Genomic DNA, 18436 nt, shown 5'->3' with positions numbered 1-18436 from the left:
TTTTCAGACTCTGGGGTGAACCTGTAAATCTACGTGAACAACACGATGCTTTAGAATTTTTTAATTCGTTGGTGGACAGTTTAGATGAAGCTTTAAAAGCTTTGGGCCATCCAGCAATGTTAAGTAAAGTTTTAGGGGGGTCCTTTGCTGATCAGAAGATTTGTCAAGGATGCCCACATCGGTAAGTGTTGAAGATTTTAATCTTTTTTTGTAGAAAAACAACCCATGTTTGTGGCCTTATAAAAGTAGAGTCAAGAGTGGGCTTTTTGTGTGGGTTTTTTAACCTAACAGATTTTGCTACCTTATTTTTTCTACAGCTGAACATTCATTCGTCTACAAGTGCCTTGAAGTACTTAATCATTATTGCTTCTACTTCACAGATAGTGTGTGAAGCATTGTGTATTGATCCAGGCAGGAAAAGAAAAAGCTTTTTCATGTTAAAAGTGAAAACAATTGTCAGAACCAAATGCAATGTTGAAAATTTTAATACCTGGCCAATGGTTGTTGCTGTCTTTGTTTTTCCATAATGTGTGTTTAGAGCTGAGCCAAGTAGGAATCTTCAGTTCCAATGAGTAAAACTGTTCATACTCATCATGTAACCTGTAATTAAGGACAGTGGTGTAGAAAGTTCATCTTTTTCTTAAGGCTTCTGCTGCATTTGTAGTTAACTTTAAATGTGAATACTGAAATTCAGCTTTATAGAAGGTATGAAAGAAACCACCCCGGCCAAATCGGACTTCAGGTCTGCAGCTCGCTGTTTCGATGATGGTTATTAATGAAGGAATAGAACTCACTATTATGAAGTTGTAATTCTCCAGACTTTTTAAATCTCTTTTTTTGTGATGGATGGTTAAAATCGCATGCAAAATTCAGAATGGCCTAGTGATGAACTTACTCATTTTAGCATTTGGCTTTTTTTTTTTATTATTGTGTTTATTTCTGTCACTGTTCGTTGGCCTTCTTTCTCTTCAGATCATGTGTGATTCTTTATCAGTCCTTACCTCTGTACATTGCCATTGCAAATTCTCTTTATTTTGAAAGGTGACCATTTCCTTTAGGCTTCAGTTAGCAATTAAAATACTGGAAAAAAATTATACAAATGGATTTTATTGTGGTAGTCTTTCAACTTCAATTGACCGAATATATGAATAAGAAGAATTTGTAAAGGGAACATCTTAGGTTTCATGGGTTTCAATGAGTGACTAGAAGTGAGTTGAAATACTGCAAGGTAAAATGAAAGCACTGATTTTACTTTATATGCTATTGGGTAATTAAATGGCAGATCCAGACCAGAAGCAGCATGAGTTACCATTCATTCCTGATATTATGTACTATCCTGAAGTATTTTCTGTGTTTTCGGAACTCTATTGGCTTTGCATAATGTTACTTATTAATAAAAATGTTACCCTGATTGTAATTTAGGGAGGAAAAAACTGATAGTACCCAAATTGTGGATTTGTGTATGGCAAATTAACAGCCTTTCTATATTTTTTGGTATGTTATTTATTGGATGAATGAATATTGCTGTTGGTTGAAGTGTTTCTAAATATTCATTTATTCAGTCTTTGAATGCTTGGTTGCATATCAGGGAAACAAGCCCTTCAGGGTTACACTGGAATAGATGCAGCTTTTTTAATTTATTCAACACTTCTTTATCTTTAAAAGCAAAAGTTGCTTCCAGGATGTATCAATTGGTTGTCTCTCAAGCATTGCTGGTTCATTGCTAGAGATTTTTTTGTAGCTTATGTCAAATTTGTTTGTAGCTTACAGTGTCAAAGCCAGTCATAAACTTTCAAAGAGGTTTTATAAGATGGTGATTTTAGAAAGAAAATAAAAAGGCTTTTTGTTTGTTTTTTTTCTGAATTGGCATCTGTTTTGAACTATTGTCTTTAGATGTGTGATACAGTATTTGTGTTTTTCAGTCTAAGTCCTGGCCATAAAACTAGAGTGTGCAGATGCTCTAATGTAACTGTAAGAAAACTGCAGTAAAAAATAGTTCAGTTCTTTTTACTGCTTACACACTGTAGCACGTGTAAAACATAAAAAGTTGAATGCATTCCTACCTTTCTCATACATTTACCTGTTCATTGCTAGGTACGAGTGTGAGGAATCCTTCACAACTCTGAATGTAGATATAAGGAATCACCAAAACCTTCTTGATTCTTTGGAACAGTACGTCAAAGGCGATTTATTGGAAGGTGCAAATGCGTATCATTGTGAAAAATGCAACAAAAAGGTAATGATTCCTTATATATTAAATTTTTGTATAACTGTGATGTTGTAGCTATATTAAGTTCAGCCTTAGTTCATGTTTGAGGAGAAAAGTCATCCTTTCATTACTCAGTTTGGTATTTGGTGAGAGTACATGAATGGAAATTTGAGAGCTGGTAACTGTTCATGTCCTTTTAGGTGGATACAGTGAAACGCTTGTTGATTAAGAAGTTGCCTCCAGTTCTTGCCATCCAGTTGAAACGATTTGATTATGACTGGGAAAGGGAATGTGCAATCAAATTCAATGATTATTTTGAATTTCCACGAGAACTGGACATGGAGCCTTACACAGTGGCAGGTGTAGCAAAATTGGAAGGGGATGACGTGAATCCTGAAAATCAGATAATACAAAATGAGCAGTCGGAAAATGAACACTCTGGGAGCACAAAATACAGACTTGTGGGTGTGCTTGTGCACAGCGGCCAGGCCAGCGGCGGACATTACTACTCTTACATTATCCAGAGGAATGGTGGAGATGGTGAGAAGAACCGGTGGTACAAATTTGACGATGGAGATGTGACAGAGTGTAAAATGGATGACGATGAAGAGATGAAAAATCAGTGTTTTGGGGGAGAGTACATGGGCGAAGTGTTTGATCACATGATGAAGCGAATGTCCTACAGGCGCCAGAAGAGGTGGTGGAATGCTTACATTCTTTTTTATGAACGCATGGACACGATAGACAAAGACAATGAACTAATAAAATATATTTCAGAAATCACTATCACGACTAAACCCCACCAGATTAAAATGCCCTCAGCCATCGAGCGGAGCGTGCGGAAGCAGAACGTGCAGTTCATGCACAATCGGATGCAGTACAGCCTGGAATATTTCCAGTTCATAAAGAAGTTGCTTACTTGCAATAGTGTCTACCTAAATCCTCCTCCAGGTTAGTATGGTAGTGCGATAATTATGGATTCATTTCTTGCAAGAAGAGTTTTGGTTTGTGTGGCCAAGGATTTTCTAGACAATCTAGAAGATTTGGTGTGTCCTGCTTTGAACACTCTTGTCCTTTTGGACTTCTGCAATTAAACACCTCTTGTTGAGTTGATATTACATCAGTGATAACTTGCCACAATATTTATCAAACAATACTGTGATAAACTGTCAGCTATTACTCAGTTGCCTTACTAAATCAAGTTAAAATACTCAAGTTAGAGGGCTCTTCTGTTAAAAACAGTTCTCAAAGATGATATGCTGGATTTCTAAAAGACATTTTAGCCTCCAGGTACCTGTATTAAAGCTTACATTTTCAAATGATACATTATAGAAGCTAGGGGCTGTTTTTGATCAAGTTTCTTCTAAAATTGGAGCACCATGTCAGACAAAACAGTAATCTGAAATCAGTTTAATTATTGAAAATTGCTTTTACTTTGTCTACAAGTGAGTATTTTCTGATTTTTCTTTAGGACAAGATCATCTGTTGCCTGAAGCAGAAGAAATAACTATGATTAGTATTCAGCTTGCTGCTAGATTTCTCTTCACCACAGGATTTCATACAAAGAAAATAGTCCGTGGCCCTGCTAGTGATTGGTATTTTGTCTTTTAACAACAATTACAGTTTTGGAAGTTTGATGTCTGTTAAAAGATCCCATTTAGATACATGGTGAAGGTGCATATGAAAAGGGGGGAAAATTTGAATACAAAATTCTGAGAAGAATTTTAGTCTTAAAATTAATCATGCTGATCTGAACAGCTTCAAATTTCATTTTCAAACAGAGCTTAAATCTGTCTTTTTGTCTGTCTTCTAAAAATAATAAAAGAATGGAAGCTGTCACTAGCACAGAACAAGTTACATTTTCTGACAAATTTAGAATAATTTTTACATTGTTTTAGTAGTTTTAAACAAAGCTCTTTACAAGCCATTGTTGCAGCTTATATTTGAATTCTGTTTGTGAAATGTATATAGTCTCTGAGACACTGTTGGCAGAGTACTTTATGTACATTGCTGCAGTGCCTGCAATTCAAATCCACACTGTGACAAACAGTTCCATCTTACTCATTTTAGTTCTTCAGCTGGGTTATTCTCTGCTGGGGAGAGGAGTATGGGTTGCTACTGGTCAAATTGGAAAGAAAATCTACTATTCATGGCCAGTAGTTTACCAGCTACTAGTAAGTAGTTCTGTAATAATGGCAAATTCATATCCCCAGCAGCAACTTCCAGAGTAGCTTAAGTTACTCCTTTTAATTTAAGAGATCAAGAAGAGTTCAAATACTCCTGCTAAAGGACAGAGTAATGCAAGGCCCTCTATGAAACAGATATTTTAGTCTTTGGGTATTGGTTTTTCATTTTGTGGGGTTTTTTAAGATCTCTAAATGAGATTATAAATTCTTGTTAGGTTACATATTTAGTTATATATTGTATACACAGTTTATGAAATCCATCTGTGTTCTCTGCTGTTTACCCTCTCCTCAGTTCCAGTACAGAGAGAATGGTGCAGAGAACCTGCTTTGAGGAGTAGTTAGGGGGTATAATGCTGACTTAATTTTTACAGGTGGTAGAAGTAAAATGCTACAGTTAAGTGTTAGGTTTTTAATTGAAGGATATCTTCCATTTCTGATTGCTCGTAAGAGTATCACTAAAAGAACTACAAATTATCTGATTAGAATAATTTTGTGAATAAAAATGTCACCTTTAATGCATATTTTTTTCTTGAAACTCTGCAAAAGAACATGTCTGCCAAAATTCACTAATGTCTGCGTTTAGTCATAACTGTGTTATCTCCTGTTTCAGGTATGATGCCCTGTGCATCCTGCTCCGTCACAGCAAGAATGTACGCTTTTGGTTTGCACACAACGTCCTTTTTAATGTTTCAAACCGCTTCTCTGAGTATCTCCTGGAATGCCCTAGTGCAGAAGTGAGGGGTGCATTTGCAAAACTTATAGTATTTATTGCACATTTTTCCTTGCAAGACGGACCATGTCAATCACCTTTTGCCTCTCCTGGACCTTCCAGTCAGGTATTTAATTTTCTAATGAAAAGCTTTTGAAACTTACTCTTAGTGCTTCGTTATAAGCGTATAATGTAAAGTAAACTCTGGAGCAGATGCATTAGTGTCAGCTGGAAAGCTGTACAGCCCATTTTGCACTATGAAACAGGATGTAACTCAACCAGTTTGAGAGTTGCTGTCAGAGGGTTCTGTTTCCCCTCATTTGTGAATCTCTGTGAAGGCTCAGTGAGAACATAGAGCTGGGAGTGTGAAATCTGCAAAAAGAAGCAGTGACTATTTTAGTGAAGTAATGTCTAGGGAAGTGAATCCTTGTTTTTTATTTAGAACTGTAAAACAAACAAACAAACCCCCACAAACAAACACACTAACCCGAAAACCTTCAGGACTTCCCTAAGTTTTAATCCCATTATCTTGTAACAGTAAAATTGTCAAAAATTGTAGCTTCATGTAGAAGTAGACAGTGAATTGCCTGATTTTACACACCTAGAATTGACAAACAGCAACAAAAAAAGTCTACGTCTTATTGTGATAACAATGTTATAAAAGACCAACCTTTTTGAGCTTTTGCTTTGTCGTGTTTTAATGTATCCTTTTGCTTACATGGTCCCACTTAACTTCTCAGAATATTGTCACTACTGTGTCCAGCAAAATAATTTGTTAAGAATTAAGTTAAAGCTCCATAGCTTACAAAGTGTTCTGTATTGTGAGGCATTTAAGATACACCTGTAGAGATTATTTGATTGTCTTAGTCTAAAAAGTTAACAGTGGTATTGTATGTGTGTCTCTTGAGTATTTAAGCCTATCTGCTATTGGGAAAAAAGCCCAGTTAAACATTTCTATAGCTGCATAATTTCTTGGATTTACATTGCACTGAGTGATGGGAATCTTAGTCCCTGTCTGTCTGTATCTTTTTCTCTGTGTGAGACACAAAAGACTGACCAACTGCTGGTACTTTGGAGCTTGTATAAATCTCATACCTTTTAACCAGTTCTGTTTTCTGTCATAGTAAAAAGTAGAAACTAAATAAAGATATGATAGATTCAGCCACTAACAATAGAACTTGTTTGTTTCTGTAGGCCTATGATAACTTAAGTTTAAGTGATCACTTACTGAGGGCGGTACTGAATCTTCTAAGAAGGGAAGTATCTGAACATGGGCGCCACTTGCAGCAGTATTTCAATCTGTTTGTGATGTATGCCAACCTAGGTAAGCAGATTGCTTTTACTGATGACACTGTAATAAACTGGGGTGTTATTGATGATCCAGTTACAGAGGTAACAGTAGGAGGATCCAGTCTTCCATCTTTAGGCAGATTGTTATAGTTAAATGCTCCCTAGCATGTTCCTCTTTCAAGTTTGGGACCTCAGTCTCCCTATCATCCATGCAATATAAACCTGAGAAGTTTGGAGCAGTAAAACAGTGTCCTGATGAGAGAGGGTGGGAGTGAAATTTTATGAAACACTTGACCATTGATGTTTATCAGCTCATGAAGGAAGTAGACTATTTTAAAGGAATTTAGTTTCCTATCTCTAAAATTAATCTAGACAATTGTGTTAATTTAGTTACATCTCTGAAATCTGTTGCTTTCATATACTTTGCCTACCAAAGTATATTCTGTCTGGCAGGTTTCTGTCATGACCCCACAGCAGAATTAGAAAGCAGAAAAGAGAGATGCAATTCTTCTGCTCCAACTTCTCTTTTCTTCTTCACTAGCTTTTCATAGTCAGTGCAGTTCAGGCCTCTGAGTAGGAGAGCACTCAGAGGCCAGATGGAAAATAAAATTTTATTTGTGGGTCTGATCATTATCACAATCTACTCTGCAGAGATAAACCTGGAAATACTAATACAATAAGCAGTTGTCCTTGTCTTACTACTGTTACCTGAAGGCTTCTGTATGGATGTAGAGTTCATTCAGCAAAACCCACAATAACATCATTCTTGCATTCTGGGAAAAAGATTAAATTGTCTGACATTTTGAGAAATCAAATAGTAGATTGTTCACATCAAAGCAAGTGAGAGGTCAGTTCTACTGAGGATGCAACTACAAAACTATCTAGCATAATCAGAAAAAATGCCATAAAAAAAGCACTTACACTCCTCCTTATCAGAAAGATGGAAGGTATGGTCCAGTTGTATTTCAGAATAAGAAAAGACTTGGAAATATATGAAAAATCATTACTTTTGAGCAAAATAAGAAACAGAATGGAAGAAGGGACGTAGTAAATTTCGTGGTGAGTACTTGTGTAGTAGGTGCAAGGTACTCTTGCAGTAAAACCAGGTGTAGCTTTGGGTTTTTTGGTTGGTTGGGGTTTTGGAGGTTGCCTTGTTTATTTTGTCACTTAATTTACTTGTATTACATTGTGTGGCACAATTAGAAATGTCTTAAGTTTGTAACTGATGTATCTAGGACATGTTAGAAAAATATCAAAATACACTGTGGGTGTTGTTTTTCCTATCCTCCTGGGCCTCACAATAAAAGCATTAATTTATCGTCCGAAAGACTTCTCTTGAGGCTTTGCTATTAACACAGATGCTACTTGTGTGTTTGCTTAAGTGCTAATGAGCACTGTGAAGAAATTGGAGTAATTTACAATTCTCCTTCGATGTCATTTTTCAGCTGTATATAATTTTATTGTGCATCTTTATTGATACGATTATTTTTTCCCCAGAAGGTATAAATGAGGGTTTAATAGAACCCAAGAACTAAAAAGTTGTGAGTCATGTAAACTTCTGTTATTTTTCTTTTAAAAAATTCTAAAAATATTTTCAGTGCCAGAAACAATGTTTTTTTTACCTCCCTGTCCCATAAAGGTGTAGCAGAGAAGACACAACTTCTGAAACTAAATGTTCCTGCAACCTTCATGCTTGTGGCTCTGGATGAAGGTCCAGGCCCTCCAATTAAATACCAGTATGCTGAGCTGGGGAAGCTGTACACTGTGGTGTCACAGCTGATCCGCTGTTGCAACGTCTCATCACGGATGCAGTCTTCTATCAATGGTACAGTGAATTTCAAGTTTGCTTTAGATCTATTGACTAAATCAGTAAATGGTTTTTTTTGCATTTTTAGCTATTATGTATAAAGTGGATCAGCTGGAAAAATGTTTTATTTTATGCATCACAGTTCCTTTCATTTAAAGAAACAGAGCTGTTTGTCATAAGCAGAACTGATTTGTTATACTAGAAAGACCAAGACAGAAATCTGTTCTGTATTTTATGCTGCTTGGCTTACTCCTTAAAAATAGAGGGAAATAATTAATAAAGTAGGAGGCTGTTCATTACAGAATAGTAATGCTTTTAGAATAGTTTAAGCCCATTGTAAAGAGTTGTCCAAAGATGATTTTATCCTGAGTATGTGATAAAAAAACAAACTACAGAAATAATCTGTACAGGAAAAGCACCACAGCAGGTTTTAAGATAACTGATAGTTCTTACCACTGAAGAGATGTTGCATTGTTTTGGGTAGCTCTTGAATATGATTTGATGCTTGTTCATACTCAAGACTGCAAACAGAAGCCAACACTTCAATTTATAAAAGAAAAAGAATCAGCTAGAAATGGATTAACCACAATGTAAATCATTAACATTTCCAGTAGCTGAATGGAATGCAGTTATTTTTGAGGAACAGTGACAGGATATTAGGCCATGTGGACTTTATAGCCTGTATCTGTACACCTTCTGCTAAGCATATTTTAGAAAGCCTAATTACAAATCTGTAAAGAAGCTATTTAATGGCAAACTGATGACAGCTTGATGTGTCAGGCTATAAAGTCAATAGGCCAGACTGTGCTATAGTGAGATTAATGAACTGAAAATTTTACTGTGCCGTAATGAGCTTCAGAATCATGTGGCAATTTTGGTTGGGTCTTTTTCCAGTGCATTACTTGAAGCTTAAACTGAAAAGATATTCTACCTGTGAAAAATAGTTGTATATTCACTATATTCATAATAGCGTATTTAAAAAAACATTTATATGGACTTTACTTTGACTACTAATTATGATTACTATTTGCATAATAAAGTTATTTTTTGCTTCAGCTTATGAGGCTAGAAAAGTTCTCCCTAGTCTTCTGGGCATCTTCAAACAATGGCTCAAAACACTACTAGATTTAGAAACATCAGGAGCAAATCAGATTCTTTCGCTACACAAAATGAAGCTGACTAAGATACATTAATTACAAAAGTATATTTATTGTCTACACTCCAGAGATTCAGCTGGGCCTGTTCTAACATAAATCTTCCTCTGAACACTCTTGCATTGCCTTGTGAAATAAACAGACATTGTGTCCTTAAAATATGACTTGGGCTGTGTTACGCAAGCAGTGATGTAGATAAATGCAGGAGATAAGAGGATTTCTCTGAGGAATCTCAGTGATTTCTCCTCTTGCATGTGAACATGTCTCCAGCTGTTCTGCTTTGATTTTCACTGCATAATCCTATCAGAGAGGGAGAAGTAGCTCTCTCAAGTGTCAAGCTTCATAAACATAAAAATTAGTTATTTCATGCTAATTTTTTTTTCAAAGAAAGTCAGTTTTTAAGGGAGGGTTTGTGTTTTTTCTCTATCTGTGTTTTTTGATGAGTTATAACGGTTTGTATTTTGGAGTGTCTACACTGAAGGTACTTCAGCACCTTTTAATCTGTAATAACTGTTTGTTCCAGGTAATCCCCCGCTTGCCAACCCTTATGGTGATCCTAATTTATCTCAACCTATAATGGCACTTCAGCAGAACGTAGCAGACATTCTGTTTGTGAGAACTAGTTATGTAAAGAAAATTATTGAAGATTGCAGCAACTCTGAAGAGACTATCAAGTTGCTTCGTTTCTGCTGTTGGGAGAATCCTCAGTTCTCTTCCACAGTCCTCAGTGAACTACTTTGGCAGGTAAAAATAAAGAGCTAGGAGAAAGATGGGAATAAAAATTTGAATGATTCTGCATTTATATGTAAGAATGTTGTATTAAATACTGAACAGGGGCCTGATAAATAAACTTTCCTCAAGATGGCATCCTCTGTCAGTATTTACAGTCTTAGGTCTGTACATCACATTGGAATACTGTGAGAAATGCTTTATGAATTTAGGGAAGCAATCAACCTTTAACGAGTCAGGAATGATGTGTTAAGGGTGGAAAGTAGACCGAGGTGGTCTTCGTGTATTTCAAGAGCATCTGCTAAATCTTTGTCATTGTCTCTAAAAGAGATTCATAGATGACATGAGAAGTTGGAATAATTTCCTAAGATCTGCCTTGTATTTATTTCAAGAATGTTAGTAAGGATTTTTTTACAAGTCTGCAGAACATATATTTGGCTTCAGACTCAGCAAAGAATCTTTGATGCTGTCTTATATTTCCATGATAATCTCTGTAAGGTGAGTTACACATTTCCACTCAAAATAAAACTCTTCACTAGAATTAAGGGAACTTAGCCCATCTTAATATTTGCACTTTTTTTTCATGTAACATGACATTTTTCTATGTCCCTTTGTTTGACACTTGAAAGAATCATAATAAAACTCACTTAATTGATATTTTTGCTAGCCATGTACTTTACATTTTAGGATAACCTGTGAAGACAACCTTTGTACACATTGCCTAAACATAGTAATATCAATGAAAAGTGCCATTTTTAAATTTTGCTTTTCTAAAGGTATTTTTTAAGGTACTTTCTTCAGCATACCATGCTTGGAGCTTTAGATCAACTGTGTCAGAAAGTCATAAAGAAACATTTTGTCCTTTACAGACAGATTCTACTGTATTTAAAAACAAAACAAAGCAAACAAAATTGCGATGCGCAGAATTCCTGACACAACCAACCCTTTCTCAAAAAGAAGTATTGTATCTTGAAACAACCTTTGAATTACAGCAAACTTCAAATGAATTGTGTTCTTGTATTTCACTGTATAAGCTGCCTGCCTCAAGGAATGCTTTCTTGTGTTCTCTGCATTTTCACTTTTTAGGTTGCATATTCATATACATATGAGCTTCGACCTTATTTGGATCTGCTTCTGCAAATCCTGTTAATTGAGGACTCTTGGCAAACTCACAGGTCAGTATTTACCTGTCCTTTTATAAATCAATAATGTTCTGTACAGATTGTTTGCCAGTGGTTCTGTTGGTAATCCTTTCAGTAGGTTTGTTTTAAATAGGCATTAAATCAAAAATCACATATAAAGCAGTTTTTTGTGGTTTTATCTGAAATTTTGAGGTAAGTACAATATTTTCACATTCCTTACTATTGAGAAGTTTGCTATAAAGCCAGGGTTTCTCACATACAAGAGAATGTGCTGTTTAGGTTAAAGTCAGTGGTCTTCCCTCTGAAGAGCTTGGATTGATTCATAGAAACATCCCCTTGAGGTGGGTCAGCAACAGCCTGGGCTTGCTTGGGAGCACATCAGATGTAGGAGTTGGTACCAAGCACATATAAAGCGTGAATTTGGGAGAGAGGAGTATTTCACATATAGATATTTCTATATGATCACATTTCAAGAGTATTGTAACTTCAGTGTATGACATATTAATCCAGTTTAAAACCTGATTTTTATATGTCTACAGAATAAAGCTTTTGAAAGTTATTAAAAATTGTAATTACTGCAAATACTACTTGTGAGAACAGTCAGTTTTTCAGAAGTTTAATATAAAAGTAGTAGGTGAGATAACACAAAAGTCATCAATGTGCTACCTGTCAGTGTTGCAAAATGTCACTATTTCATAATAAGCAGTTACAGGTAGTATGTGATTTACTGAATAATTTCCAGCTGTGTCTCAGGACCTTTCAAATACCTTGAGTGAGAGCACACTTGGTGGGTATGGGAGCAGAGTCCTGTCCTTAGCTGTGGAAGCAGACTGCTCATTTAGGACATTACCAATTTCCTGGGCTTATTTTGGGAGGGACTCAAAGGAGATGGTGGTCTGGCTTAACCACACTCCAAAATATGATGAGTGAGTTGCAGGGATTTGGTCATTTTCTTTATGGGATTTGCTATGCATGTATCATGCAGTTTATATTTATAAATCTATATATTTATATAGAAGCTTATATTACCTTCTTGATAAACAAGTAATTCTATGAGATAACTCCACAGAATGCTGGATGATGAGCATACTTTAACAGATCTGAAATAATGGATTTTTAGGGTTGAACTGCAGGTGAGAAATTATGGAAGTGGTTCTTGGGGATAATGCTGTGTTTGGAAAAGCGGGGTATGAAGGAGGTGGAAGTTGTGGTGTGGCTTCCCTGGAGAAGTACATCACTCACATGTTCCATTGCTCTATGGAGCACTGCTCTATGGAACTGTGTTAGGTTTCCACAGAGGGTATTAAATGGCCAGCTCCAGTCATCCACTACTTCTTGCTGCCACTTCTGGCCATAGCTTGAAGTACTTGTATCTGCCCTGTTGTTGGTTTTGATGTGATAATCAGAGAGTTTTAATGATCTTATCTTTAAAAAAAACAAACCAAAAAAACCAAAACTCAACAAACCACCATGAAACAGTGGAATTGTTTGTTGTAAATGGTATCTTGTAACTCCTGGAAAACGAGCCTGATCTGACCTTGAGTAGTGTGCATCCCTTGGGGCAACTTGTCCTCTGGTACTGCAGGATCACTGCTGCTGGCCCTTGGCATCAGACCCACTCTCTTAAATTTCTCTTGATTTGACAGGTTCAAGTGCCAAGTTTGGAATGGTACAAATACCATTCAATTAACTGAAATAAAGTTCATCATTGCTTTAAAGATGGAGCTGGGGCTGGCAGCTGCCAGGGCTATGAGGAAACAGGGCAGTTGTTTCCCTGCCATGAGTGTAGCTCTTGGAGACACCAGTGTGGGTTCTGTGCCCCCTCTGACTTTTTTTCAAAGCCAAAAGTATGTTGGTTCTTGGTTTTTGCACAGTTTCAGGGTAGCAGTTCATTCCTCTGCCTTGTTCAAGAGCAGAAGGCACAGAAACTGGGCTTAGTTCCAGGGAATGCCCAAGTCCCTTATCCCATGCACAAATGTGTACCATTCATTCGCCTTCAGAGGAGCTGCATGTAAAAGGGTGTCTTTGAGAAGCATAACTGAGTGTAAATAACCATTCTGTCACAGATTTAACTGTTCCAATTCTAAAGTATTCTTTACCAGTAATTCTAACCCGGTAAGGACCTACTGGGTTAACGGGGCTGATTTGTAAATGCAGTAGATAACTTTAGTAATAAAATTAAACTGTTAAAGTTGGTTACTGTGACTAGAATTAATCATATTTACATTTTTTCATATATCTTGTTCAGCTACATTTTTTAGCATTTTTAGCATGTTTGGTAATATTTAAACTAAGTTATTTATATGACATGTTAGGTTAATTTTCTGATTTTAAAAAAACCTCTTGACTTAACACCAGAAGTCAGAACATCAGCTGTCCCTTTTATAATTACATTGTACATAGAGCCTTAATTCAAATGCTAAAACTCTTTAAAACTTAGTTTTGTCATTGCTTTGGTTTGTTTTTTTCTAGGATTCACAATGCACTTAAGGGAATCCCAGATGACAGGGATGGACTCTTTGACACCATTCAGCGCTCGAAGAATCATTATCAGAAAAGAGCTTACCAGTGTATAAAATGCATGGTAGCTCTCTTCAGCAACTGCCCTGTAGCCTACCAGATCCTTCAGGTGATACCTTTTATTCTGTTTCTTGCTGCTTTTTTCCCCACTTCTGTGTTAAAAAAAACCCAAAACAAACCCCGCCATTATTCAGTTTTTAACACCTCGATTAAATTACAACTTCCAGGGACAACTCTTTGAACTTTCTGTATGAGAAGGTCATTGTAAGTGATTGAAAGCAATCTGGTTAAATTCACACTCATTTGTAGCTGTGATGCAGCTGCAAATCTGCAAACTTCATTTCAAATTTGAAGTTTTCTTTGGGAAAAAATGGATATTTGTGACTCCTGTAAGGAAGTGGCAGATAGGTTACATCTCTTGACAGCTGATGTATAGAAAAGGAAAAATACTTCTGTTTTCAAGAGCAGAGGAAATAATTGTGAATTGTTCATTTTCTGTCTGCAGAGCAATGGAGATTTGAAGAGAAAATGGACCTGGGCAGTGGAATGGCTTGGAGATGAGCTAGAGCGTCGACCATACACTGGCAATCCCCAATACACCTACAATAATTGGTCTCCACCAATACAGAGCAATGAAACATCAAATGGCTACTTCCTAGAGAGGTCACACAGTGCTAGAATGACTCTTGCAAAGGCTTGTGAACTCTGCCCAGAGGAGGTAAAGAATTAATTTGACTTTCAATTAAGAAATTGAGTAAAGTGCTTCTGTAAATAATTAACCGTAGCAACAGTCTACACTCATTTAAGAAGTAACACATTTCATATGTACTTTATAAGTATGGATTTATGTTTTTATTACTGTTCCTATAGATATCTGTCACTTAGAAAACAAGCAGTATAAAATTGAAATTGAAGTAGATTATGAATGGTTATTTCCAGTAAAACATTGATAGAGGGAATTTTTATTTAGTACAACAAAAGCTGTAGATGACAGGGTGGGGTGGAATTTTTCTCTAGATGTCTAAAACATCATTCTTTCATGTCTAAATCACTTGCACATAGGATTGGTTATGGCTAGAATAATTGTAATATGTTTTTAAAAAGTAAGTTAAATGGGCTGTTTCAAACTTCAGGAACCAGATGATCCTGATGCCCCAGATGAACATGAGTCTTCTCCACCTGAAGATGCCCCACTGTATCCCCATTCACCTGGTTCCCAGTATCAACAGGTAAAAGCTCTGAGTTTAACTACTTATTCAGAGTTTCAGGTGTGCTTTTTTTAGCATTTATGGTGACTTAAATTATACGCATTTGGTCAGAAGCATGTTATTGTCAAATACCATGTTTGGAGGAATAAAGATAAAGGTACACCTCCATTTCAACAGGAGCAGTTTCACCATCAGAGCTTCAGGTGTGAATTTTATCAGATCAGGGATTAATCATCCACAGAAAGAGCAGAGAGATTGATGCCATCACAGCCTAGTGCATACTGAATTTGATTCTGTTGTATTTATTGACATTGATAATATTTTGTGAATTGCTTTCTTGTTTTCAAATATAAAATCAAGTCTCAAGGCCTGAATTTGGGTAACTGGAAGGCTTTTGGAAAAAAGCAGATGGCTTTGTTGCCATGTAACTCATGTTATGAACAGTGATCTCTAAATCTTAAGTACATATAAAATCAAAATCCATTTTTATGTTAAATGGCTGCTTTGTTAATACTTCCCGTGGAAAGACAGATCTGGAAGACATCATAACCAGGGTCATCTTATTGAACTGACTAAATTATTAGATCCCTCACTTAGTTGCCATTTTTTGTTCCAATTCATTTTGTATATTCCAAATCTGCTAATTTAATTTCCTTTCCTGCCCAAATCCATTTTCCCCCTCCATCTTGCTTTCCTTACTTGATGTTCTCAGCAGAGCAGTTGGTAAGTCATGCAGATTTTCCCACTCCTTCCTGAGCTCCTGAGTTTAGACACATTCCGTAACCTCACCATTGCCCTTGTCATGTGTTCACTTTCTTGCAAGAGATGGCATTTCTCACTAACACACACACACACAATCCTCATACTCTTGGTTTCTCCACAAACTCTGTAAAACAGTAGAAAAATGAGGTGGTTTTGTTTGCCAGATCCGTGCGTGACTTTTTAGATTGGGGCAGAGCATTTGCAGAAAACTGTTGGTCTAGATTTCATTCAGTTCTGTAACATTGAGGTTTCCCCCTTAAAAATTAAAATATGCTGCATAAACACAGGTTTGCTTTTTCCGTTGTTTTAGGGAAAAAAGTCAAGCTGGTTGAATCTGTTAATAAAATATGTGCACGGTTTAATGTGGCAGCACGTAGGCAACCTCTCCTGGTCTCCTTTTTCCCTTTCTTGCTGCTTTTGCTTTGCATGTAACTGTTTGTGATTCAAAAGCTGAGATTACTGTTTCAACTGATCCTTTTATCTTTATAAGTTGAAAGTTTGTTTCTCTTGTGTGTAAATCGGCAAGGTAAGTAGAAGGTGTGAATTAGAGGAATGAAGCAGCTGGGATGTGAGTTCATACCCATGTAGGTACACGAGAAGCTGGTGTGCTTGAGGATGCTTTCCAGTGGTCTGAGTGGAAATGGGGGAAAGCAGGGAGTCAGGAGACAGCCCACAGGTTTAAATCTCTTTGAAATGTGTGTGTTTTGTTGCAGAATAACCATGTGCATGGACAGCCATATACGGGCCCGGCAGCACATCATATGAACAACCCTCAGCGAACTGGCCAGCGAGCACAAGAAAACTACGAAGGCAGTGAAGAAGTTTCCCCGCCTCAGACAAAAGATTAGTGAAATGCACATAATCAATTAACTTGCTCCATCAAGACTGTGCACCCAGGCCTTACAGTCCAACTTTTCTCTGTGTCTGGCTAATATTTAAAACTAGAAAAACTATTCCTAATCAACATGGAGTGGAGAGTCTATTCACTGTCTTATCTGCAGAAAATTGCTGTCAATATATAACCCGCCTGCAGTGGAAAGTGTATAGTGTTTTGTAATAAATGGCCTGATGCTAATGTGTAAATGGCAAAGGTGTATATAGTATATTAATGTTTGACTGTTAATTCTTGAGCAAGAAACATTTTTTTTTGTCTTGATGAGACTCACAGATCTACAAAAACAAAAAAATAATTTCTTGATATATCTGCTGCGCTCTGCAACCAGTGTTGCCTGCCTCATGGCAGTTGGATCAACTCCTTTACAAAAAAGCCTATCCATGTCAACCACAAAAATAGTTTCATGTTAATTCTTTGCCACTGGAGTCGATTTTACTATGAGCAACGTAATGGCTGGTAACCTTTTAATTATTTGGTTGATGTGGAAAATTGGTGATGTAACATTGTTTCTAGATCTTTTTTCATTGCCTTTTTCATTCTGGTATTAGGTTAATCACTTTGAAGCTATAGTTATGCTGTAACATTTAGCATGGCTTCACACCAAGTTAGTGTAGCCAATGAGGGGAAAAAAAACAACAAACGTGACAGCAGTTGTCCCAATGTGACAACTGCATTGCTCAGAACTTTTTCTTCTTACACCTAGACTATAAAATGGGGAGGGAAAATGTGACAAGTGGTTTTCAGTTTCACATATGTTCCTCACATCTGATGTTTGACAGTTCTCTCTCTGGGTGGGATAAAGAACACTTAGTTTTCAGTAATAGGAATTTAAAAGATTTAAAACAAATATGCAAAAATTTGCTATGCCAGGATGCCTGGAGCATAATAGACTGTATTTGGTGTGCTTGTTTTGTTTCTTTGGTAGAGCTTATTAGATAAACTTCTAACACTTTCCTTCTACTGCATCCCAGTGAAGTGGAAGTCAACAAAATCACAGAGTACTTGTGAGTGCCACTGCACCAAGTTAACTTGCTGGTTTTCTGCTCGTTCACAGTTCTACTTGAAAGCGAGAATTGTCTTAGCTCTTTATCCATTATACAGAAAATCTTAACATTAGAAGCAGGGTTTAAATATAAAAGAAACTACTGGTTAGTCAAATACAATTCTGAGGTATCTCTATTCCAGAATAAACATTTGTTTAAAGACTTAAAGAAACGCATCAGTAAATACTGTATTTAAATGAAAATTGGTAACTTGAATGTGTGTAATTTTTTGGAACCTGTCTAAAAACCAAATACCCCTGCAAAACAGATACAGCCCACCCTATACTATTTAAATATTTTGCTGTTTTATTTTATAGAAATTATTTTGCTGAATTCACAAATAGAATTTGATTTAAGAAGAATGTTTTGTCCTGTGGTGTGTGTTGTTTTTTGGGGTTTTGTTTTTTAATGGGCTGCACAGAAAGGTGAATTCTGTGCAGTGGCACTATGCTGAATTCTGGAACAACAGTCACATTGAGATTCTGTGCACAAAAAAAAAATTGGCCCTCAAGAATAAAATAATCAGGACAATTACACTGTAAAAGTTTCTTAATGTGATTTATCTTGTACTTTTTGTATGTTTTTATATATACATATATATATTTAAGAGCACAAGCTTGATGGTGTTTTTTACAAATGAGTTGATAGAAACAAAGCTGCTTATCAAATTAAAGGTCTGTAGTTTTGAAATGAACAATGGAAAATTCAGTCCAAGTGCATTCTTAGGCATTTAGTGTAACAAGGGAGGGACACAGAAGATTTTTGAATATGCTGTGTAGCAA

General features: G+C 36.4%; 1 protein-coding gene across 3 annotated transcripts in view; it reads left to right on the top strand.

Annotated features, from left to right (window-relative positions):
• USP9X (ubiquitin specific peptidase 9 X-linked) overlaps positions 1 to 18016 on the top strand; it is a 97050-nt gene extending 79034 nt beyond the window's left edge. For all 3 annotated transcript variants that reach the window (XM_014255667.2, XM_014255665.2, XM_005526491.3), the window contains 13 exons: positions 8 to 181; positions 2095 to 2236; positions 2410 to 3160; positions 3681 to 3804; positions 5006 to 5231; positions 6299 to 6428; positions 8034 to 8219; positions 9879 to 10099; positions 11171 to 11259; positions 13699 to 13855; positions 14252 to 14464; positions 14880 to 14975; positions 16430 to 18016. In XM_014255667.2, coding sequence (XP_014111142.1) covers positions 8 to 181; positions 2095 to 2236; positions 2410 to 3160; positions 3681 to 3804; positions 5006 to 5231; positions 6299 to 6428; positions 8034 to 8219; positions 9879 to 10099; positions 11171 to 11259; positions 13699 to 13855; positions 14252 to 14464; positions 14880 to 14975; positions 16430 to 16564 — 2644 coding nt within the window. In that variant the 3' untranslated portion in view covers positions 16565 to 18016. The remainder of the gene's footprint in view (positions 1 to 7; positions 182 to 2094; positions 2237 to 2409; positions 3161 to 3680; positions 3805 to 5005; positions 5232 to 6298; positions 6429 to 8033; positions 8220 to 9878; positions 10100 to 11170; positions 11260 to 13698; positions 13856 to 14251; positions 14465 to 14879; positions 14976 to 16429) is intronic.
• Positions 18017 to 18436: the final 420 nt, after the last annotated feature.

This window comes from Pseudopodoces humilis, chromosome 2 (assembly GCF_049639895.1).
Source record: "Pseudopodoces humilis isolate 2021_Gansu_Grassland_sample_001 chromosome 2, ASM4963989v1, whole genome shotgun sequence".
Taxonomy (NCBI): domain Eukaryota; kingdom Metazoa; phylum Chordata; class Aves; order Passeriformes; family Paridae; genus Pseudopodoces; species Pseudopodoces humilis.
The sequence above is the reverse complement of the archived record's forward strand: the minus strand, read 5'-3'. Positions and strand labels throughout refer to the sequence as shown.